At 42.7% G+C, this 25647-nt stretch overlaps 1 protein-coding gene across 1 annotated transcript; it reads left to right on the forward strand.

Annotated features, from left to right (window-relative positions):
- Positions 1–416: 416 nt before the first annotated feature.
- Positions 417–22556, forward strand: PDE6B (phosphodiesterase 6B; the record flags this gene model as incomplete). Its single annotated transcript, XM_082074549.1, has 22 exons — positions 417–827; positions 3078–3230; positions 3560–3649; positions 6044–6184; positions 7226–7300; positions 7391–7455; positions 8422–8488; positions 8629–8676; positions 8859–9008; positions 10107–10250; positions 10832–10897; positions 11513–11659; positions 13264–13371; positions 14338–14447; positions 15413–15500; positions 16078–16178; positions 17583–17690; positions 18455–18518; positions 19932–20006; positions 20929–21012; positions 21287–21443; positions 22469–22556. The coding sequence occupies 22 exons, from the start codon at positions 417–419 to the stop codon at positions 22525–22527; spliced, it is 2511 nt and encodes an 836-aa protein (XP_081930675.1). The 3' UTR covers positions 22528–22556.
- Between the last annotated feature and the right edge of the window lie 3091 nt (positions 22557–25647).

The following is a 25647-nucleotide window of genomic DNA, read 5'->3' on the forward strand; positions in this document are numbered from 1 at the left end:
CCAAGCAGTATATATTTAATTAGACTTTAAAGAGCTTATTTCAATGTTCAGAGACACAGTTTTCCCTGTGGCTGCTGCCTCAATATAATTGTTCCAGTAAGGAGGGAGTTTTCAGGTATTGTGAGTACTCAGTTTTTGTTTGCATTTAGATTAAGAGGAAGAAAGTGGACTCAAAGCTCTTGTACAGGTCATCTAATCTGGTTGAGAAGATCTGTCCTCCCACAGACTCACCTTGGGCACTATAAAGGAATACCTCTTCTGGATGACAAGCTCTCTTTGCAGTGTTACCTCAACCTTGGTCATTCTAGAAGCAACACCTACCACAAAAATTCAGGAACTACATTAGAAACTTGAGTGCTGTTTGCATAGACCGCATCTTTGGACTACTACCTACCACAAGATCCAGGGCATTCACAATGAGCATTAGTGAAGACGATGTGGAGAAGTTTCTTGATGGCAACCCTGCTTTTGCCAAGCAGTACTTTGAGAAGAAACTAAGAACAGAGTCCTGGGATAGCAATGAGAGTGAAATCCTTTTTGAGTTGATCCAAGACATGCAAGAAAGCATCAACATGGAGAAAGTTGTTTTCAAGACCTTGAGAAGAATCAGGTCCCTTATTCACGCTGACCGTTGTAGTCTTTTCATGTACAGGCAGAGAAATGGCACACCTGAACTGGCAACAAGGCTTTTCAACATCCAAGAGGGAAGCACCCTGGAGGAATGCCTGGTGTCTCCAGACTGTGAGATTGTCTATCCATTGGACATAGGCATTGTGGGCTATGTTGCACAAACCAAGAAAACCATGAACATCAAGGATGTCACTGAGGTAGGTTTGCCATTTATTCATTCGCTTGCTAGAAGAGAGGCTAACAAAAGGGTCAAGAGGTAGTAGGGCATTTCTGTGCTTGGTCAAACCTCTTGCAATGTAATAGCTGAGTATTGGAAACAGAAGTACCAGTAGAAAGTCTGTAAGTTGCTTCCAATTTCATTTATGGAGTGAGGTGAAGCTAAGCACATTATTACACTAGGTATTAATGCCTGCAAAAAAGTGTACTGTCACATCTTGCCTGTCTAATTAAGAAAAATAAAAATCACATGTAGTCCATCAGAGAAGAGAGTGAGGTACAACCAATTCTGCACTGAAGGCACATGGAATTTCCCACATATATTTGTATTCCATGAGTAATTGGCAAAGAGAGAGAAATACTTTACAGTGCATCTAGAAAGGGTTTCCCTCACCAAATGACATTTGCTGTCTGATGAAGCTTTGGCCATGGGCATTCAGAGGCATTTTTATCAACTAGACAGAGTGGACCTCAGAGTAGGTGAGTTAACTGCAACCTTTGTGTGGGTGATCTTCATCAGAAAGAGCAAGAGACAAACTGTGACCACAAAAACTCTTTCAGCAAATCCTGCACACTGTAATACCAAGAGGGATCCAAGGAATTTTAATTTTTTTATTTTATGCCTTCATGACAATATTTGCCCCCTCCATAATGCTCAGTTGAATCATGTAAACCTGAATGGCAGAAATAACAATCCGCTTGTTCTAATCACAGGTATAAAATTAAAATCCATGTGACCCAAATATGACATTTGGGATTACTCCATCTATTGTTTGCTAGTTACAAAGATACCATCTGTTTATCCATCCATTTGTTGCTCCATATGAATATATCCAAATGCCTCAGCAAAAACTTCCTTGTCCTCCACAGAACATACTGAAGCACAGTCTTTTTTTTTTTTTTTTTTTGAGGGCAGTGTGAGTGAAGGTACAGAAAAAGCATCAGCATGGGACTTTAACATTTTAAAGCTCTCTGGCTTCAGATATGTCTCCAAGAACACGGAAGGATTTCAGTGCTGTGAGACAAGTGCTGCACTCCAACTCTAGTGCTTTCAGACACTGTCATAAGGCAATTCCTTTGAAGGAGACCCAGAGACTAAATGCTTTGTCTACCTCAATTGGCAGGGAAAGCCAGCGGTGTGGGAGGTATGGGGAGAAGGTGCGTTAGGGAGTGATTATTCTTTCTGGTGCAGCCCTCTGAATATGATCAGAGCTCTGAGGTTTTGTCTAACCCAATGAGAAGGACTCGTATCTAACAAGTTATTCAGCTGAGCAGGGAGAAGATCTTGGGTCAGCAAGAGCATCCCTGCACTCCCAATTGGCAGGTGATAATGGTGTCTAATAAGGCCCTGTGCAGGTGAGGTGATGGGCTGTAGGCCTTCACCACACTACCCTTTTGCTACTTTGTTTTCTTTTTGAGAGGGAAGGACGGTAACATTCACATAAGGAACAACTGGATGAGTTCCCTTTGTGTTGCCCTTACAGCATGACCGAGCACTGTCCTAGTCACTTGAACGGCAATTCCCTCATGGGTGACTCTCTGGACAGTCCAGTCCATAGCAGTGCCACCTGCACATTGCAAAATGCTCCTGTGGCAGAAGGGAGTGGGTCACTCTCAGAGGCAGGGAGGGAGTGCCCAGAACCACATACTGTGGGTATCAGCTTCATCCTCTGCTGAGATACCTTCCCTACAATCTACCATCCCATGCACAAAGGCCTAGCGACATGGCAGGGAATGCCTGGAAGAACACTTTCAGGAGAAATGAGGGATAGATGTCTTCATGGAGGCTGCAAGCCAACAGCAGCTTCAGGACCCAGGTAAAAGCAGTGACTGTACCAGACAGCAGTGGTTTATCAACTGTGGTTATGCAGTGCTGCATCATAACTGGCTGTACCCACTTCACAGTGCTAAAGAGAAGTCAAAGACAAGGATGGAGGAGGTACTATAAAGGATGTCAGTGATCTGAGAATGACTAGTGGACAGTCCCCTTCTGACAGAGTTCGTCATGTTAAAGCTTATGATTCGCAAGATCTTTGCAAAATGTGAAAAAGGTGATACTAGCTGTATCACCTGTACGTTGTCCAATTTTCTGCTAATGTGTTTCTCTTCCTCAATATTTTTTTAAGTGAAACATTTCTTCAGCTTACTTCAAGAGGTTGTGTTTTAACTTGGTTTTAACACTATAGACACTGTGAAAAAAGTGTTTAATTTGTAAATTCTCTGTTGAACAGTGTGCCCAGTTCAGCCCATTTGTTGATGAGCTTACCGACTACACTACGAAAAGCATCCTTGCAACACCCATCTTGAATGGCAAAGATTTAGTTGCGGTCATTTTGGCTATTAATAAACTGAACGGTCCATACTTCACCAGCTCTGATGAAACAGTAAGTGGTCAGTAGCTCAGTTTCTATCAAGCAGTTGTTACTTTTGCATGTAACTGACTCTTCTACACGAGGGATGTCTGCTTTAGTGAAGCTCTACTGGTGCCAATTTCCCTACAGGGACACAGAAAAGCCATATTATAAGAATGCTTATCTCAGAAATCTTTCATGGAAGTTGCAGTGGGATAAGCCTCTTCTCACACCAGTGCAAAGCAAAGAATTTATCCGGGGGAATTACCATGGCATTGCTAAAGGGGTGTTATGAAATCCAGTGTACGCAAGGCTGCTACTGCATTCAATTCAATCTGAATCTCATTTTTTTGCCTTTTCAGCTTTTTCTGAAGTACCTGAATTTTGCCGCCTTGAACTTGAAGATTTATCACTTGAGTTATCTTCACAACTGTGAGACTCGAAGAGGCCAGGTAAGAGTGAAAATGCAGATCAAATGAGTGCTTTCAGGTGTAACTGATCTACTTCAGAGATTTGTACCTGAAGAGCAGAAAGAAAAATGTGCCCTCATCCGCTTTCAGATACTGCTCTTTCTCCAGAGTCTTTCATTAGTCTCTCTCCCTGTTGCTGTTGGCAAAACTACAGGAGATGGTGAGTAGCACCAGTTTCAGCAGGACTGAGTTCCAGAGTTTTTGTTGAACTGAGGCTATGAAACACTCTTGGGGTATTTAACCACTTCAGCCAAGATACTTCTCGAAACAATTAAGAATGAGGTATTTTTGAATGTGGTGGGTTTTTTTTCTTTAGCTGCTTATTAAAAAGTGCTGTAGAATTTCTTCTTAGTGCCAGTAAAATGATTCTCATATGTCTGTTGTATAGGCCTCCTCCACTAGAAATGAACATACATCAGGGTTTTAGGGTATTCTGAATTGAAATAGTTCAGCTACCATTTTTTTCCATGACTTGGGTAATGAAAGGACTCTAAAGTTTGTTGGGTTGGATGCGAATCCATGCAATCACATTCTGCAGCAGACAACTGTTCGTCATTGAAGAGGACATGCAATTGTGTCTATGTTTTATGGCAGCCATGCCCTTGTCTCCAGTGGGGGCCCCATGGAGGATAATACCTGTTTTGGAAAAACGGATGCAGAATGAAAGTTCACATTAGAGGCTACGAGACAGCACTTACTAATTCATTATCTCATAGGCTTCATCTAATTTTTTCAGTAATCAAAAACATGAATGATGGCAGATGATCCAGCCATCTAGCCATGATGAGTAATTCAACTAAAGCAGAAATAGCAAACGTTTGTTCCTGTTGAGGGTTTAGCAGTAGGACTGGGGGAGGTAAGGAAGAGGCTAGAAAACAAAGTGGAGACCCAAGAGGTGGAAAGCCTAATGTCTCCTGCAGGGTGCTCTAGTCTGTAACTGAACCCAGGAGTCCTGTGTTCATATATCACTGCTGCGTCAGCAGGTTCTACCAAAAGGGAGGAAGGCAAGAACGAGATGCAAGACACACTGCTAGTTCTACCAGTGGTTCATCTGGCCATCCAGATCTAAACATCTGTGCAAGAGTTAAGATGGCTCATTGTGGCAGACTTAAAATGGCACAAATCACATTCTCAAAGGTGGTCTAGGATTTTAATATTGCAAATCCCAACAGCAAAGGCTGGGGGATACTGCAAGTAAAATGGCTTATGCAAAGACAGTTCAGTTTGCTTGTGCTCAGATACTGTGTCTTAGTACAAGACCATATAACACATTTTGTCCAACTTCTTTACATCATTCTGTGAATTGGCCATTCCTCAGGTGTTGCCTTCAGTCCTCCTCACTGGATTGTGGCTTTCAGCATTACTTATTGGATATTGTAAAATGTCAAAAAGAAATCATTGCTCATTTTCTTCTAATGGTTTGTATGACAATGCCACTATCCTGCCTGAGGGATGCTCAGAGGCTGGTGACATTGAACACCTCACACTTTATAGCAGTGGCAGAATGGTCCCAATTTACAGATTAGAAACAGAGCTCAGTATTGTAAAAAATATCTACTAGGGCCCAGTGAAGAGGTGAGACACATTTTCCTGATTGTGGCCATGTCACAATATTTCTTGTTCAAAGCACAGCTCCAGTCAGCTTCAGTTTGCAGCTGTCAGAGCTTCTGAAGCATTTCTCCTTGTGTCTCCTGGGCTCAGAAAGCGAAGCACAGACATGCACACATGCACTAGCTAAGCTAGGTAATTGCATAGATGGCTTCCTTGTCTTCCATGTCAGAGAAAATTAAGTTCTTTGTTAGGCTTACAAAGATCCTCCTTTTGACACCATAAATACTTGCCTAATTTGCTACATAACCTCCATTTTTACAAATGAAAGCACCTCATAGCAACAGCTTTCCTAAGGGTGCATCTCTGGGGCATGAGATGGGGAAAAGAATCATAGGCTGGTGTGCGCACAAAACAGCTGTGCAAAGGCCTTGAGGAAAGCGTTAATTTGTATATTTCCAATTCCAGCCCTGGAATTTGTGACACTTTTGGTGTTAACACTTTTTGGATTCAAGATTTTTCTTCTGCATCTAAGATGTAAGTGGGGCCATCTCTTTATCTGGCACCACTACTTTTTTGTGGTATATTTGTAAGACTGAACTTTTACATAGCACTCCATGATGACATGACTCTTCCTCAGAGTGCATATTTTCATAGTAATTCCCAGTGCGAATAAGCAATACTTTCACATTTTGCAGTACAGGTTGTTATTGCACTTTTCAGGAACTGTAGCATAAAACCCCAATTGTTTCCTTGCTACTTCAAACACATTTAGGAAGCCCAGTGGTGAAGGAGAGCCTGTGCTTACATTTGGATTTTATCCTGCAGGTGCTGTTGTGGTCAGCTAATAAGGTTTTTGAGGAACTGACAGACATTGAGAGGCAGTTCCACAAGGCTTTTTACACAGTGAGAGCATATTTGAACTGTGACCGGTATTCAGTAGGTCTCCTGGACATGACGAAGCAAAAGGTGAGTGTTACATGTATGTTGTACGTCTTTCTGTGTTGCTGCTGTCCACTGAGAGGTGACGTGTGGAGATACGTTTCACCACGGCAGCCAAAATACAAGCTAGCCTTGCTTTGGTTGGCATTTTTTTAATTCTGTTGTGCAGATGAAGAGCCTAGGATAAAGAAAAGAGAGGGAAAGGGAATAGCTTATCACTGGAATGGGACTGCCAAAGGAGCCAGATGCCAGGAGGACAAAGGGCAAACGTGTCTGACCATGGCAATCCTGGTCAAAATCTGCCACATAACAACAGCCTCACAAAGTCGGAAGTGTAGTGAGATACCTGTGGAAACCCCCAGCAACAAAGTAGCACCATTCCCTAAGGACTCATCCATGTGCATGTTATCCAAGCTTTTAGGTGAAATTTTGCTTCATGAAAATAAGCTCACAGAGCTAAGTCTGATTTGTTCTGATTGTCTGCACCTTTGGCAAGCTTTATGTGGGGGTTACACAGCATCCTTGTAATAGGAGCCCTACTTTATTCCATAATCAGGCTGACTTAGGCTACAGTGAACTTTGTTCTCCAGCACACTGCCAGAGCCTTCACAGCATGCTGTCTTGTTAAGAGGTGTATTAAAAGATCCTTAGTGTGACAGAGACACTTTGATCGGCGTTATAGTGTAGCCTGAGAAGAACAAACAAACCAAATCCTTCTCTTTAGCAAGCTAGCAAGTAGTAGATCAGCCCTACGGTCACACTCTGGAAAATGAAGAACACATAAAACATTGTTATAGTCATTTGTACTGTGAGTACAGCCTGTGCTGTTCACTGAATGAAGCAGCATCCTGTGTATAGGCAGTGTATGACTATATACAGACATATAATGCACCTGACACTTCCTGATTTATACATAGCATTCTGCTGCCTAGAATTGAACTGGTCTTATTATTTCATGCTTTGTTTAACACAGTACCAAAACCAGCATGGTAGAGCAGTGGATGCTTTGAGACTGAAGGTAGTATGAATTTTTCTACTGTAAAAATACTTTTTTCATTTTAAAACCAGGAATTTTTTGACCTGTGGCCAGTTCTGCTGGGAGAAGTTCCCCCCTACTCAGGACCTCGCACCCCAGATGGTAGGGTATGTGAAAACCAGATTTCTTAAGCTCTTTCCTGTCTGGCTGTATTGCCTCACCACCAATTTTAACATTGCTCTTCTATTTTTTTGTAGGAAATAGTATTCTACAAGGTCATTGATTATATATTACATGGAAAAGAAGACATTAAAGTCATCCCGTAAGTGCCCAGTTTTCGTATGGTAGGTACCAACACAGAGTGTAGCCAAAACTAAGGTTTCTCATGACTTAAAGACATTAAGGAGGAGATATGCAAAGGCCTGGTAGAAGACTGAGTAAAAGAAGCAGAATGTAAGTTGGTGCTTTGACTCACATTTCTGTGGGACTAAGATTTCCTTCAGGGCTTTGGGATCCTGGCTTGCAAGTCAAGCTTGAGAAGTCACTGCAACCAGTGATTCTTCTTAGATGCAGAAATGAACTGCCTCAACTGCCTGCAGCTTTGCCACTCTCTCTGCCAAGCTGGGGCATCACTCATCCTTGATGCTTTGCCTGTGGCAGCAGATGAGCCCATCCAGGCTGCCCTTGTATTGAGGCACCTTCTGTCCCAGCCCTGCCTTTCACCCTTTTGCTACCCTTCTGGCCTCTCATGGTCACTCCTGCTCCCCTGCCTGTCTCTCAGCTTCCTTGCTTCTATTTTATCCTCTGGTCACTGACCCCATCTCAAGATACCTCTGTTCCTCCTCTCTTGACACTGCACTGAGACTCCGTCCTTCTGAAAACTACCATTTCTTCATGACACTGAATTTTTCAGAGGAGTCTTAGGCACCATGGACAAATCTGACATAAGAGGAGTTTTGCCCAGTTCTAGTCAGACTGCTTTGTATTCGTGTAAACGCCACAAGAAATGCTTCCATTTCTTAGGTGCTCCCACGAATGCCTTTTTCTTTAAGTGTCTCCAGACAAAAATATTTTATAAGTTATTCTATATTGAAACCTTGAAGGAAAAGTATTATGAGAATTTTTTTTGCTTGGGTCCTTTGAAGTAACAGGACTATGTAATAACTGAAGGTAAAACCTGTAGATGTGAATTGTGCAATCAGCTGGATACATTTTAGCTCTGTGACCATTCTTCAGTAAATGTAAATGCATATGCTTAATTTCTCTATTGTGTTTTTCTTTCGTACAGAAATCCTACACCAGATCACTGGGCACTAGTTACTGGACTGCCAACCTATGTGGCTGAAAGTGGATTTGTAAGTATGTAGGCTTCATCAAGGCTTTCTGAGATGAAGTCATACTAACCCTCCTTTCTCATCAATTCAATTTTTTTTTTTTTTAATATTTAATCTTCTCATTGACCATATTGTAAAACGTGTTTTGTGTGATCCTCTAGATTTGCAACATTATGAATGCTGCTGCAGATGAGATGTTTAACTTTCAGGTACTGTAAAAACTTCCAGCCCCATCAAGGATGCTACTTTTTTTGCAGAAATGTAATTTAGAATCAATATTAGGCATATTAAGTATTTCATTAGCCTGTAGTCTTGATGTCAAATGTGAGTGCTGATGTATTTAGAAATAACATTAAGTACATTGTGTCTGTCTGCTTGCTATTGCTTCAAGGAAGGTCCTCTAGATGAATCAGGATGGACTGTCAAAAATGTTCTCTCCATGCCAATAGTCAACAAAAAGGAAGAAATTGTTGGTGTTGTCACGTTTTATAATAGAAAAGATGGTAAACCATTTGACGAACAGGACGAGACCCTCATGGAGGTACAGTTCCCTGCTACTGCTGGAAGTAGTTAATATGGTTGAGAGAGGTCACTATTGCTCATTGTACACCTGCAAATCATCCCCCAGTGTTTTGCAGCTAGGTTTCCTTGTTGCTTACAGAGGTGTTATGAATCAACTTGAAAGTTTTGAAAGCAACTGCATTAAATACTGGATTTTTTCAGTCCTGGAAACCCAGCTGTGTCTTTGTCACTTCAGCATTGTTGGATTGGACACCTAGCCGTGAGCAGCTATGATGTACTAACATGACCATTCTGACCTGTGTTCACATACATGACAGCTGGCTTACACTGGCTGGGCAGCTCCCTTGAGAAATTGCATAGAAATTGTCTGTGTAGCTAAGATACAAAGAGTGCCCAGCTATTGAATCTGCCAACAGCAGCTGTAATTAAAGACCTTGCTGCTTAGAAATGCTCCTCTGATAGTTACAATCCAATATAGGCATTCAGCTCTTGGCATCTGTTATCAATCAGAATGTTTCTTGAAATAGACTTTTCTTATAAATTGAAAATACTGAAGAAGAAAAAAAAAACACCACAAAAACCAAAACAAAACCACAAACAAACACAAACCCAAAACAAAAACAACAACAACACAAACAAACAAAAACAACAAAACAAAACAAAAAAAGGAATCAGTTTGAATTGGCCACTGGACAGGAAACACATTGAGAACAAACTCAGGTGTAAAGATATGTGAAAGGTCACGAGACCACCTTGCCATCCTTTGCTATGAGTGTTCCTGGCCTGCTTTCTCCATTGTGACAACAGTCTTTCCACAGGTGTGGAAACACTTGCAACACCACAAAAAAAGCTTTCTGTATGCTGAACTGGACAGACAGTACTGAACCTCCACAGCATGGGTAATCTGGAGGCCTAAGCAGATTCACCAGCTGATGACCTGCTCTGCTGAGGAGCAAGTAGAGCTTGGGAGCAAACACATGGTTGCTCATTGCTAGACTTGTGGCCAAAATGGAACTTGTGATTCTCTAAAAGTATATCGTGCAATGTTATATTTCTGTGTCTTTGAGAAACAGACATTTTGTTTATTTTACCATTTCCTTCTTTTCCTCTCACCAAGTCCTTGACACAGTTCCTGGGTTGGTCTGTACTCAACACAGACACATATGATAAGATGAACAAGCTGGAGAACCGGAAGGACATTGCTCAGGATATGGTGCTCTACCATGTGAAATGTGACAAGGATGAAATCCAGGAAATTCTGGTAATGCCTAGCAACATGCAGTACACCCCCAACTGCACTGGCCTGACCTGTGACTTACAGCACAGACACAGGTCTCCTATTCCACAGAAATACTTCCAACCACCATGGCATGGAGGCAGCACCCAGGGCCCCAGGTACTGCACAATGGCAGAACAAGTCTTTGTTCTGACTCTGTGGTCTGCCCTCCACTTTGGCACTCCACCATGCTGTGCCCTTTCTAATTCCTTCAGAAAAAACAGCCCTGGAGATAGGTTCACACAGGTGCTACTCATTGCGGGGCTGTAGCAGTGGAAGAGGATCTGATTTATTCCCCCAAACCTTCTCAGTGCAGAGGATGTGGAGTTTGAGCTGGCACACTGGCTCAAGGAGGATGTTTGCAAGTGAGAGAAACATGAACAAAAATCAGGGAGAGGGAAAATATTTTTACCAGGAAGAATGGGTTGAAAGACCAGAAACAGAAGTAATGCCTAGGAAGAAAACATAATTTGCATATGGCAGCTGCCCTAGATTGCCCCAAAGCTGCACAGTGCAAAGTCCAGTGAGGTTTGGTCATCAGTTTAACACATTCATGATCTTTGCAGCCAACACGAGAAAAGCTGGGGAAGGAGCCAAGTGAGTGTGAGGAAGAGGAGCTGGCAAGCATCCTGGTAAGAGCAATGTACTGCTGGAATTGACAGCTATGGCAAATGTATATTGCCTGAGTGGTTGCAGGGAAGAGTTCCCTGTGTTGGCACTCTGGTACACATCAACAGGGCACCTGGTGAAGGGTGAAGGCAAAGCATATTCTGTGCCCTTCTACTGTGGAGTTTGAGACTATTATTATCAGGTGGCAGCAAATGCCTTCCCCAGCTCCTGGGGAGTACCTGCTCTCTGCCACTTTATCTCAAGGGGTTGAAAGTCCATCTGGAAACACATCAGCCACCTTGACTTGTCACACACTTTATTCTCTGGAATAAATATGGAGGCCTGTAAGTCTTCCCTTGTAAGAGCTGTCAAGTTTGGAGTACATGAAATCAACAAGAAAAGTTCTTGAAAGAATACAAGCAATATTACTTCCACTTGACCAGAAATGTCCTCCATCTTCCCTCACTAATGGGGTTTTCTTGAAAAGCTGCATTCCAAACTATTTATGTGTTATATTCTAAAAGAAAAAGAGCCCAGCAGTATCAGACTGACACATTTTTATTAAGCAAAACCCACTTGAGGTGTTTCTAGTTGTGGCATAAGTAACACAGCAACAAACCAATCCACCTCTCTTACAGAAAGAAGAACTCCCAGGGCCCACCAAGTTTGAAATCTATGAATTCAGATTCTCTGATTTTGACTGCACTGAGCTAGAGCTGGTGAAGTGTGGCATTCAGATGTACTATGAGCTCGGCGTGGTGAAAAAGTTCCAGATCCCACAGGAGGTAGGAGCTGGAAATGCCCAGGGACTACTATCATGGATGGCCAGTGGATTCACCATGTGGCAGAGATCCCTGTGTGTGCCCTGCACAGCTCAGAGGGTGGCCAGAGGTCTGGGTTCACAGGGAGATGTGCATCCTAAGCCCCTCATCCCACTGAGGACAGAGAACACTCTCTCAAAGCACCTAGTTGCTACATGTGGGTTTGGAGCATGAAGCTGGCCTCTTCTGCTCTGCACTGTCTGCTACAGGTGTGGGTTTGCTATTGGGTCTACTTAGGTGGGCTCTACACCATGCAAAAAAATTGCTTGCTCTTCCTGTGTCTAATGCCACTCACAACTGTAGTGTGAAAACACAGTTTCCAGGTGCAACACAGTGTAGTGCATACTTGTATACGTGTTTCATTTGCTATAGTATGTACTCTATAGCTTTCAGCCAACATACACTGAAACCCACACAGACAGGTCTCTCTGCTTTTCTTCCCTCCGCAAACATGGTCGCAGCTTCATTTGGTGCAGTTGGTACCAACTTCCTCACTGCTAGGGACAGGATTGGTGTGTCCTGTGGGAACAAGGACCCCACAGCCCCCTGATGTGCAAGTTCATGGCTTTTGACACAGTTCAAGCCCTTGTAGGGCTTGTAGGGCTTGTGAAACTGACATTTCAGGAGCTCTGCTGCTCCCCAAGCGATTTTTCACAACATCACGTGAACTTTATTTCCATCTAGTGCGATCTGGAGGTAACTGCAGGAAGAGTTTTCACCCTGAAAGGCAGGCTGGGAAGTAGAAGGAAAGTGGGGGACTCTGAATGGGAATTACTTCTGTACATCTTAGTTGTAGCATGCCAGTAAGTATTCAAAATATCTACTCTGGAACAATTAACCCCTGATGGAGGTGTAAAAAGCAGCCACTACGAGCCGCTGAGGTTTAAAATATGCATACTCACCCCTGATTAATTTGCCCTCTGAGAAAATCTACATAGCTACAAGAGATAGTACATGTAGAGAACTAGAATGCAGATGGAAAAAAAATAGTTTGTCATTTATGTCATATATTGTCATTTATGTCCTATATTGTAATTATTTAGGTGATATGAACACCACTTATCTCTTCATATATGGAGCCACATCTCCTTATGAGCGGTATGAGTATTAGTAAATCGCAAGACACAGGAGGGACAAATCTTATGAGTGACCACATATAAAAACACAAAAATTAAATATATTCACAATCAGTAGGATGAAATCTCTTTTCCTCTACACATTGCTGTTTCTTGTTTCCCCTACAGGCATCTCTGTGGGTTTTTTTGTTTGTTTGGTTGGTTTTGAGGTTTTATGTGATTTGTGTGTGTGTGTTTGTTTTTTAAAGGAGAGAGAAAGGGATTAGAAAGCAGAGAACTATATTTTAGTGTCCCTTTTAGCTCTCCACTAGGCTTTACTTCAACAATTGTGCCAGGAAGGCTGATTGTAACACAGCTTCTGATTCCTTTCAAGGGCCAGCTCTGTAGAACTGGTCTGAAATTCCTCTATGACTTCTGTACATGGTCTTCATTGCAAGAGCAAAATGCAGGTGCTTCATCACACAAACTAACATCCTCTTCACCAATTTGCAGGTTCTAGTAAGGTTTGTGTACTCTGTCAGCAAAGGCTACCGCAAGATAACTTACCACAACTGGCGTCATGGCTTCAACGTTGCACAGACCATGTTCACGCTCCTGATGGTAAGGTAACACCAACCTAGCTAATTCTATGGCACAGCTTTATTTACAGGAGGTCTTCTGCTGTGCCCTGGAGGTATGCAGGGCTCCCTTGGGATCCTGGTGTAGGATAAGAGTTCCCTGCTAAAGTGATGTCTCCATTTGCCTTAAGTGACAGTCCTTGCATTACACTTAAAGCCACGGTCAATACTGCCCAATGAATAGAGTACTTCAACTCTTATTGGTACAGATGTGTATGGTGTTGAATAGCTTTCAGATTAAATCCTTCTTCAGGGTGTGGGAAAGTAACTACAGGACTTCCCTTCCTCTAGTAGCTTCTGACAGAAAGAGCCAGACTGAAGCTCGGATGGAGACGACCTCATGCTTTCCATTTCCAGGCAGAACAGGCACAGGTTTAAGTCTATCACCAGTGTGAATGTGGCAAGCGCTGTTTCTCCCAGGCTCTTGGGGCAACAGGTGCCCTAACAAGAGAAAACAGGTGTCAGACTGCTGCTCCACACCAGGGATGGACCAGCACCAGGACTCAGTGCAGACAGTATGGCCCACACAGCTGGCAGAAGAGTTACAAGTACCCCTGGACAATCCTTTGGGCAATTCAGCTTGGAGAACCCATTGCCCAGAAAGATGCAGATCCCCTTCAAGACATATTTTGTGGCAGTGACTGGAGGGGTGCCTATGAGGACCCAGGTGTCCCTAGAGCATGAAGCTGCTATAGCAGCAGGTAACCAAGATCGCAGGTGCGCATTGAGCCCATATGTATGACAGGCATGCCCATTTGAGTGTGAAACATTTCATTTCTAACTGCTTCCCCATTTTAACCTAAGTGTATTGTGTATTGCATTCAGCTTCACGAGTATTTTCAGTTCTGGACCATTTCAATTAGGGGATTCCCATCACAGAGCAGTCACAGCTCAGTACCTTTTTATGTAAGGGACACTAACAGATGACATGCAAATTCTCATTCTCCAGACTGGCAAACTGAAGCGATACTACACAGATCTCGAAGCCCTTGCAATGGTAACTGCTGCTTTGTGCCATGATATTGACCACAGGGGAACCAACAACCTTTACCAAATGAAGTAAGCACTCTCTACCACTTCAGTTACTGTTGCTTTCATGTGGAGTGGGATCAGGCTGTGATCACACCAAACTTCAGTGCAGCTCTGTTTTATACAGAAGAGTAACAACCTTCTTTTGCAAATAACTTTGCTTTTCATCTTGCTACAGCACTTGGGTTTAGGCTTTGGCCAGTGGGGAAACTGAAATTTTGCAGTGCTCTCTGGGGCATTTTTACCTCCCAGCAAACCTCCTTTGGTTAAAGCAACACTCTACATTACCTTTACTGGGTTGAACAAATGCAGCATAGGTATTTAGTAGCCTGAGCTCCCTGGGCATAATAAGCCTACTTTTTGCTGGAAGTATCTATGGAGAAAGCACCAGGCATGGCACTACCCTCAGAAACAAAGTACCTATGAGTAGAGGGTGCTGCTCTCAGTAGGTAGTTACTAGCTACAGGAAAACAGTTGCATTATTTCATCAACCAGTCAAGCCTCTGTTGTACACTGAAAGCACTGTCATAATCAGAGCTCTTCTGGAATGCTTGCTGGCTACACTGTCTTACTGTTTACTGGAGCTTTGGAAAAATATAAGTGAAGCTGGCTAATGTTTTGGATACGAGAGGATCTTGCTTTTCAGCTAGGAAAGTGTCAAAGGACTGCTGTTTTTTCTGTTCCTATTACTATATATCAACATGTAGTTATTGAGGAATTAAACATGCTTACTATGCTGAGTAATAACAGTCTGGTCATAAACAACATTTTGGGTGAAATTTGTAGTTGGAAGATTGTTTTGTAGTGTCTGAATAGTTATAAGCAGTGTCATAAAAGTATTTTACTAGACTAAAGTCATTAGCTATTAAAATATTACTCTTAAGCCTTTTACAATTATTTGAACTTGTGTGTGACAAAATTAAATATAAAATGTGACATATCTTTTATTTTTAATAGCTGCACTAAAATCTTTAATTTTTCCTTTATGCAACCAGATCTCAAAATCCTTTAGCTAAACTTCATGGATCCTCTATTTTAGAGAGACATCACTTGGAATTTGGAAAATTCTTGCTCTCTGAAGAGGTTGGTAATGAACTGTAATGTAAGAACATGAGTAGTTTATGTTCAGGGAAGTTTTTCAGCAACAACAGAGATGTCAGCTTAGCACAAGACCTTTCTCTGGTTTGGATAGCTGAGGAACTGCAGCTGCCTCACTCCCCAAGGACTCTATTTTCACCTCGGACCAAAACGCATAGGCTTCCTAAATGCATTACTTTGTTTCTTCAGAAGCTGTATCATTATCCCTGTTAGAATATGCTAAATATAGGATTGTCCTCCTATAGCCACTATGACAGGGCCAAGGCTGACACACTCCCCCTGCTATCTTTTCATTTCAGGCAAATTCACATGGGGGACAGGGGTAGGGTTTGAACATATGTTGTGTAACAAGCTTCAGGACACTGACCCCGTTCAGTGAACAAAAAAAGGAGACTCAACACCAACACGCAGTGAAAGGGGCTCACAATCCTAGCACCTTAGAGGAGGAAGCTGAAGCTATTAAAAAAAATAGAAAGTGAGCACATTTGAGGAAGGGAGATGGCCAGTAATGCACAACACCACAGTGACTGGATTTTGCATCTCCCTTTCCTTTGCTTTTCAGTCGCTGAATATATGTCAGAACCTCAACCGCAGACAGCATGAGCACATGATTCACCTGATGGAAATTGCCATTATAGCAACAGATCTGGCACTCTACTTCAAGTAAGTCAATCACATACACTGTGTGTGAAGGGCAGAAACCAGCCAATATTTTACAAAGGCAAAATGTGATGCCCTGCTCTGTGGCAACTCCTTCATGCAGCAATCCTCTTCACAACTGCTGCCTCTGAGAGGCTGTCTTCAATACTGACATTAGAGCTGGTGGGAAGAACTCATTCGAAACAATTTTGAGCTTTTACCAGTTTGATCATGTGCACGAGTTTTTAACCCTCTATTTCCAACAAGGCAAGTGCTTTATGATTACCTAATGGAAAGAGATGTCTGGTTGTTTTGCCTTTTTTGGTTTTTTGTTTTTTAATGTAGCACTTCAGCAGTAAAAATACTCATAAATGATTAATGGCCTAGCCAGGGCTACATTGACTTCCCTGGGAGAGCAGCACAACCCAAAAAACAACTTGTCTATCTTAGATGAATATCCAGTTCATAGTCTATTTCACATCCAAAAGCCAAACATCTTGGAGCAGCATGCACTGACGTCCTAGAACACAAGGCTTGAATTCAACAGCATGTGACTTCCTAATCAGCAAGGAGGTCTCAAAACATGCTTTCAAAAATACAGTGCTGAGACCAGAGACTGCTTCTTTGTTTTGTATACAAGAATACTTATGCAAAATACAGAGTCAGCAAGAGAGGAATATGAGGGAAGGTGCAATACCCAGTCCTCCTACTCTGTAGGCTGGCTATATTGGAGCAGATAGCATCACTTCCTTACTAGGAATGGGACACCCTTTACCCTCCTTGGTACATGATGTGCAAGCAAAGGTCTGGTTGAGATCAGACCCAGGCAAAACGATACAGACAAAACATGTATGCAAGTCACTTTGTGGATCTGGCCTAAATGTCTTCCCTGCTAGCACTGAGACAGCAAATTTTTCCAGATTTCATGTTACTCAGAACATTGGTGTGTTGCGTACAAACCCCTCCCCAGAATTTGCTACATATATTTAGGTATATAAATAAGGTTAACAAGGTCAAATGAAGCATAGAAAGCCAGGTAGCTTTAGAAATACTTCAGCCAGCTCTAGGTTTCTGTAGGTTGCTGGACATTCAGGGGAAAAGCCTTCTTGTGCTGTCAACAAAAGTGTAAGCATTTCTCAGCTGACAGAATTTGTGGAAGTTCATACTTTCATGTTCCTGCTTGTGTCCTGCCATTAAACTTATTTTTAAGTAATTTACAATAGTTTTCTCTACTTAAGAGAAGCAGGTGATGCTGCTTGGTTTTGTTGGGGGCTTCCCTGAGGACCTAAATGCAAGGCCACCAAACACTGGAAACCCTTCTGGAAGGGCTACAAATATCAGAATAAGCCGTCTGTTTTTAACACATTTGTTTCTTTGGTTTGGATTTTGGAACTTTTTTACTTTTTCTTTTTTTCCTTCTTCTCAAAGAAAGAGAACAATGTTTCAAAAGATCGTTGATGAGTCCAAGACATATGATAGCATAACGGCCTGGACTGAATACCTGTCTCTGGAGACAACAAAGAAAGAGGTTGTCATGTGAGTAATCGGCTCTGGAAAGGTCAGTGATGAAGTCACTTGATGAGAGCTCCAGAACATGCCTTGCTCTGCACTTACTGCAAAATCAGCACATGATATATTACTGTCCACTCAAATCTGATCTTCCAAAGAAACAGGGGAAAAACAGGGAAAAAAGCTTAACGTGGTTGCTCATCCAAATAAGTAACTGTTTTTGGAGTGTCCTTCTGGTCATATACACCTTATGAGATGCAGGATCCTTTCTGGCCATATACTCCTACCAGACCACCCTGTAGCACACACAAGCGGTGACAGGCTGCAATGGCAGATCTACATAAATTCATTAGTTCTTCTTCACAGTGGCAACCAATCTAAGTTGCACAATGCTGTTGTTATGTCCAGACAGATACTTTGGAGGATGCTTTGCACTGGCAATGAAGTGCACCCACTACCTCACTGCACTCTGCATTGCTACATCTCCGTGAGAGAACCAAAGATGTTACTCTGAGGTCAAGAAGTTCACCCCAGCAATTACTAAAGCAACAAACATCCTAGTGCCAGAAGCAAGAGATTCCCAAGTATAAACCCATTTTGATCAAAAGAGCAATCCTTGATGAGTGCCCCAGTCAGAGCCAAGGCTAGTACAGCAATCCATCTTTCTTTACCTATCACTTCAGCAGGGACCAGGGGATACCTGACACACTATTTGGGGTATAAGCATCCTGAACCTGCAGGAGGTAGGGTGCAGCCTGTAGAGAAGAAACTAATTTCTTTCCTATTTTTAGGGCCATGATGATGACTGCCTGTGATTTGTCAGCAATCACAAAGCCTTGGGAAGTCCAGAGTAAGGTCAGGTGCTTGATATACTGTTTAGATTTCTCTAGCTTATACTTCAAAGTAATGCAATTTTCTAAGTTGCCCAGAAGCTGAATCAAAGTCTCCTACCAAAACTACCAAAAGGACATTAGAATAACTATGGTGTTGATGGATAAACCAATCTTTAAGACTGTCATTGTGAATTCTGTAGAAAATTCATATTTACCAAAAAAGAAAACCACAAGTATTTGACTTCTTGGGTTACAGTAAGGTGTTTTGCTTGTGACATATGGTTGTTTGTTTGTGGTTTTTGTTTGCTTGTTGGTTGGTTTTTGGGTTTTTTTTTACAATACCTGCCGTTTGCTCAGTTGTTTGATTTCCTTTTAGGAGTTCCTTCCTGAATTGTACTTGAGCAATTGCTGAGTAAGAAACATTAAAATTTAGAAGCCTGGAATTGCTTAAGTTGAAAGGACCTTTAAGATCATCAAGTCCAAACATTACCTAGCACCACCAATTCCACCAGTAAAGCGTGTCTCTGAGCACCACATCTGTATGTCTTTTAAAGAACTCTGTGGATGGTGGCTCAACCACTTCCCTGGGCTGTCTGTTCCAATGCCTAACAGCTCTTTTAGTGAAGAAATTTTTCCTAATATCCAATTTAAACCTCCCCTGGCACAACTTGAGGCTGTTTTCTTTCATCCTATTGCTTGACTTGTGAAAAGATACAGACACACACCTCACTAAAACCTCCTTCAGGTACTTGTAGAGAGCAATAAGGTCTTTGCTGAGCCTCTGTTTCTACAGGCTAAACATCCTCCATTCTGTCAGAAGTTCCTCACAGGTCTTGTGCTCCAGACCTTTCACCAGCTTTGTTGGTCTTCTTGCACCTCAACAACTTTCCTGCAGTGAGGGCTGCAAAATTGAATGCAGTATTCAAAGTGTGGCCTCATCACTGCTGAGTAAAGTCAGATTTCCCCAGTGAAGAGTACTCCTGTCCAAGCCATGAGCAGCCAGTTTCTTCAGGAGAAAGCTAGAGGATTTAAATGAGGATGAAAGAAATAAAACCCACCTTCCTGTTCAGCATGGAGAAAGAACAACTGAGATAATCATAGTAGGCAGCCGTAACAGTGACCCAGAGGCAAATCCTTGAGGGGGACATATTGGAAATGTTTCTTAATAGAAAAGCAGTAGACTAACGAGCTCCAGTGCAATAATGTTGTTCTGCTGTGACTATATGGGTGCAATCCCCTTGCCCTACCCAGGAGAAAGGCTGGGTCTGGGCTTGGACATGGAGCAACAGTGGGGCTAGAAGTGTGATCTGCTTTATGGTAGAAACCTGAAGCACACCAAGGTACAAAGCTAACTTTTCCTTGTTGTTTGTTTGTTTAACTTTTTTTTTTCCTAAGGTCAGTGGTAACTTTTGTTTTTCCCTCCTTGACAATGTAGGTAGCTCTCCTGGTAGCAGCCGAGTTCTGGGAGCAAGGGGACTTAGAAATAAGCGTCCTTCAGCAGCAGCCTATTGTAAGTACTGTGTGAGAGCCAGACAATTCAGTTCAGACAGCAAGTCTCAGTAGAGACTTACTACAAGCACTCAGAGTACTGCTCTCAGAGTACTGTGAGTCTTCCTGAAGTCACCATGCCTGCCAAAATCCATTGGAAAAGTGGGTATTAAGGTAGGGAAGAATCTCTGTGACAGAGCCTCTTGTTCAGCTTGCCATATAGTTAGAGGGTCCCAGTGAAGACTTTATGCTGGTTTCTTACAGGAAAAAAAAAAAAAAAAAAAAAAGATGACAGAGAAAAAGAAAAAAAAATAAAACAAACCCCACACATATCATAGAGGAAAGCAGAATTTCCAATAAAGATAAAAACTACAAAGAAGCAGACAAAAAAAAATCTACAAACTTCGTAGAGCCCAGAAATTATTTCTGGCAAATGGAAGAGTGTTAAAGCAGTGTTTCTTAACACATTTTTTTCTGCTATAATAACAAATACTTAAATTTGGCATTGAAAGAGCCAAGAGTCATTCCTTGATGCTGCCTCCTGCTGTGTGGTTTGTGTTTTCTGTAAGTAGAATTTCATACACCCCCTCTACACACAGAGGCATCACAAATATTCAATTATGATTTAAAGAATTGGAAACCCCTTAAGTACTTTATAACATGAACCTCTCAGGTGTCTGGTTGAGATCCTCAAGGGAAAAACTCTCTGTCCTTCTCCCCATAGACATTGAAAGAGCTGTCTAAAATTCTTGCTAAAACAGCAAAGGAAATGAACTCACTTCACTCCTCTGCAGTGGATGAAGAGGGCTGTGATGGACAGCCTTTGTGGATGGCATGGTAGAACTGCAAGTTTGACACAACAAGGCAGTTTTGGGGAGAAAATGGAAGTGTGTTTTTGAATGAAATGTTCTGGTAAATCATTATGAACTTGTGTCCTCTCGCAGCCCATGATGGACCGGAGGAAAGCTGCTGAGCTTCCAAAGCTTCAAGTGGGTTTCATTGACTTTGTGTGCACATTTGTGTATAAGGTGAGCAAAGTGCACCCTTGCATGCCCCATCCTTCTCAGTAGGGGTTCAAATGCCAAGTGAGTGAGTCCTGGTGCAGCAACACCACTCATGGGAAGAGGGACAGGTAGAGGACACGACAGTCACCCCTCTTCAGGGGACATGGTCCCTCTTTGTCCTGTTAATGTTTTTCCTGCATGAGCCAGCCTGGGAGGTGAGGTGTTGGGGTGTGTCCTGGGGTGTGATGGACAAGACTGCCTCTGTGCTGGATTGCACTGATGGGCATGTTTTGGTTAGGAATTTTCCCGTTTCCATGAGGAAATTCAGCCTATGCTTGATGGGCTGTTGAACAACAGAAATGAGTGGAAGACTCGTGCTGATGAGTATGATGCAAAAATGAAAGCTCTGGAGGAAGAGAAGAAAAAAGAGGAAGAGAAGATGGCTGCAAAGAAAGGTCAGAAAAAATACTTAATTTTTCATTCCTGAGTTGGAAACATACTTATGTGATATCCTGCCAGATCTGCAGCAAGCTTTGCTGGCATGGTAGTCAGATGCCCAGACCAACTCTCCTCAGTCTTGCTCCACTGTCAAGGTTGAAGACACCTTGTCTTCAAATCTGACACCAGGACAGGCTGTCAAAAAGGCCACTTGCTCAAATGCCCAGGAGCTACTGTTTGAGGAACTAGTAAGACTATATTCAGTACGAGTGCCCATGCAACTGGGGACGACAGAAAGTCCTTCACAGTACATGTATGTCCCTAGAAAAGAGCAGGGAGACATCCTTTGTGCACGCTCCTAGGGAGAGCACTTGAGTAATTACATTTCATCCCATTTCTAGCCCAGATTAGGTACCATGTAGAAGCAAGCAGAGGTACCAATAGTACCTAGTAGCAATTGGTTTTGGTCAAATGCATTTTTCTTCTTCTGTGGAAGTGCCTGGGTGGCACTGAAATCCATAAGTTGCAGTGGGTGTTGGTGAAAGCTTTTTTGCTAGCCTAAGGTGGAAGCAGAATGTTCTACCAGCCTTCACTCCAGAGACTGCATCCAAAGTCTTCTTTTGTTCCAACCTGAACCAAAATCCCAGCAGCCCATGGAGTGGACATTCCTTGAATGACACAGTTTAGAAATTATTAGAGCTGTCTAGACATCTCATATCTATTTAATTCATAGTAATGAACTTTAAAATATCAAAAGTAAATTCTTATCTGTGATCTGGAAAATTTCTGAAGAACTGTTTCCTGACTAGATAACCAGTATTTAAGTGAGGAAGGTTTCCACCGACTCAAAAGCACTCTTTCCAAGCAGCCTTATGTGTATGATGACATTGCACAGCAGACAGCTCTAGATATGGGTACTATAAGTATGACCTTCATTGATCACTGGATAACTTTAAAGTGCTAAAAAACTCCTATAATGACTGAGAAGGGCATTTATGACTGTACCTCTAATTCTATGTTGTTGTGGTTTTTTATATGGCAGATGGGTTCACCTGTAATGGAGGAACAGCTCCAGCTTCCAAAACCTGTAGCATACTTTAGACCTACTATCAACGTAATATATACCAACCAAAATGAGAATACCCATGCTTTTTTTTAAAAAAAAAAAAAGAAAAAAGAAAAAAAATAATAAGAATAAGAATAAGAATCATGGCATACAAATACATTCCTGATTTTACTGTTCTGCTACTTTGATTAGGCTTATGGCCAACCAGGGAAGGGCTAGATCTTGTTTGCCTTAACTGCATCTCTTCTGGATGGTAAGGAGGCAGTTCTGTCCTGCCTCTTGTCCTGTTTTATGTACCTGATATCAGACAGCATATGGCAAGTCAGAACAACATTTGGCTCAATAAATCAGGTTGCATGATGATGGAAGAACATTCCTCCTGCACTGAAACACTTCTTACCACAAAGCTGATGGGGCCAGTTGAATTCATATCCTGCTCCATACAATCCCATGTGATTGACAGTGTATGCAACCATAGCCCACAGAGTAAGAAAAGTGAAGAAGAGAAAAATTTATCATATCTAAGACTATATATGTTAGGGTATGGGAAAGAAATCTGTTGAGTAAGAGTAAAGCATGACCACAGTAAACCTTTGAACTGCTCTAAAAAGAGATAATTCCATGTAATCCAAGAAACACTGAGATAATAGTTCTGCACTTACTTCAAGAATTTGGGTAGGTTCCTGCTCTAAAGCATGGAGCCATTTCTGAAACATCCAGTAGCTGCCGTCTTCATGAGCCAGAACCACACAGTGTGCTAACTGAGGCTTTGTTCTGTGATTGTGATTGTAAGAAGACTGTTATCATTACCCATTACAGTTCCAGTTGCAGTTATCCAAGCAACCTGAATTGTGGCATCATCTAAATTTGTTCTGTTTTGCCTCGTAATGCCAGTATTATTTAATGCAGTCCTCTTCCGATCAGTACCAACCCTCCTTCCTTTCCTCCTCTTGTTCTAAGATGTCTGATTTTTAGAATCTTCTCCAGACTCTGAAAGACTGATGACTTGCACTCTTTTGTTTCAGATAAAAGTTAGTTTTAATGCTTATTCATGCAACCATATTAGACCATTTAATTACACTCTTGTAGCAGTTGAGACACCCTTCTCTGCTCCTCTCTATCTCTTTTTTTTTAAGTGTTTGGACATCTGTTTTGCTGGGGATTTTCTTCTTCTATTACTCCTTCTACCTTCAGTGTTTTTACCCTTCACTATCTTATTTTGCGTTACAAAAATACTGCAAATAAAAGGAAAAGTAGAGCTATGTAGTACCTGGTGATCTGTGTCTTAGTGTAGTAAACAAGATCTAATCCTCTATCACTATGCAGCAATTCTGTGAGTAGCAAGCTGTCTTTCACAAAAATACAGAAACCTGTCCATTTGCATGAAAGCTAAATATGCCACTACTAATGACTTCATACTGTATGTCTCAGTTTTGTTAGGTACCATGTAGGAGGCTTTCATCATACAGCATATGAAGTCAAACAAGACTTTTTTTTTTAGTGGGAAAAATGCCAAAACATTACCATATTGCAGAGCCACTGTACACTTAAATGCTAAGCAAAGCTCGTTATGTCCCCAAACATTTCCCGGGAAATAAATCCAGGAGGCTAATCTTCCTGCCCCTGTGCCCAACGCAAGGTGCTGGCAGTGTCTCAGGGTGATCCAGCAGGACTTCTCACAGAAGCAGCACAGGTTCTTGCCCAGCACACCCCGCAAGGATGGCAGGAGCCAGGGCTGTGCATGGCTGTGCCCCATCGCGCCTGGGAGCACAGGTCACCCCACACGGCACTGGGGCAACCGTCCTGCCAGGTATTTCTGGGGGGGACCATGCATGCATGCAGATGGGTGTCCATGAATACACAGGGTGGGGTGCCAGTGGAGGAGGCTGTTACTCAAGGGTGGCCCATTTCCATGGGAGCAAGAGGGTCTCTGAGGCTCTCTTCTGTAATGGTGGTGCTGAGGCAGCCCGGAAGCCCCACTACAGTGAGGACCTCATGTGTGTGTGCCCCAGGAAGCTGCGCCCCGCTGGTGGGGCAAGGTAAGCCTCTCCCCTGTCTCCCTCACCAGCTCCTGCCTCCCTCTCCTGTCGCTTTCCTGTCTGCTTGTGTCACCTCAGGCACCCCAGACAGAGCACACAGCTCTGCTTCCCATTGCCGCTTTGTTGGACCATTTCTGTAGGTCAGTGGTCATGTGTCCTATCTGCTCTGCAGATGACTGCCTCTCATGTCACTGTGGGAAGCCGTATGCAGCAATCAGAGGTCAGTAAGAGAAACAGCAAGCCAAGACCTTTCATTTTCCTTTTATTTTCTCCTTGGACTATGTCTGTTTCTGATGGCATACAATCTGTGGGTAAAACTTTCCCTGCAGCTTAATCTCAGGGGGTGAAGAGTTCTTGCCCGTCTTCTGCACAGAAGTTGCATTCCTGCTGGACAGCTATCAGTGAATTCTCCTTTGAGGAGAAAGACCTGTGGCAGGTGGCAGAAATAATGCTCACAGGTCCATAGGCAAGCAGTATGCCTGCGCTGGTGGAGCTGAGAGGACGTGCAGGGTGGCGTGAAAGGACTGGTGAGACAACACAGCTGCAGTCTGAGATTATCCATCAGTAAAGTGCAGGGTATTACTTGTCATTCATCCAGGACGACCAGCGACTAGTCTCAATGGTTCACCTCCCATGCCAGCCCATACAAAACATTAATGGCACAGTGCTACTTCCTGGAGAGGGGCACCTGGTGGGAGGAAACCCTTACCTCCCCACACCTGGCAAGACATTATGATGAGGTGCTTCATTTTCTGCTCTAGTTCTTCTCTCGTCTGACACAAAGGTCATGTCTAACCACAGCATGTACAGCCCTGAGCTCCAGGCACCTTGCCCTTCCCTTCTGCCCCTCACTGTGGTTCTCACTGCCCGTGCCTCACACATACTGAGTCTCTGAGGTGAACACTGACTTTCTCACACTGTGCAGACCAGGTGATTAATTTGGGGGGGTTTCTTTGCTTGTTTGCTTTGAGTTTTGTTGTTGTAGTTTTTTCAAAGTGGTTCCATCTAACATAGCCATTTAGCTAAAAGGTTGGGACTGCTGTCCTTTCTGGTCAGCTTACTAACAGATGTTTCTATATCTTGTTGCACCATTACAACCACACCACTTCCAATATG

The sequence above is a fragment of the Streptopelia decaocto genome (genome assembly GCF_964273445.1).
Source record: "Streptopelia decaocto genome assembly, chromosome: Z".
NCBI classification, from domain to species: domain Eukaryota; kingdom Metazoa; phylum Chordata; class Aves; order Columbiformes; family Columbidae; genus Streptopelia; species Streptopelia decaocto.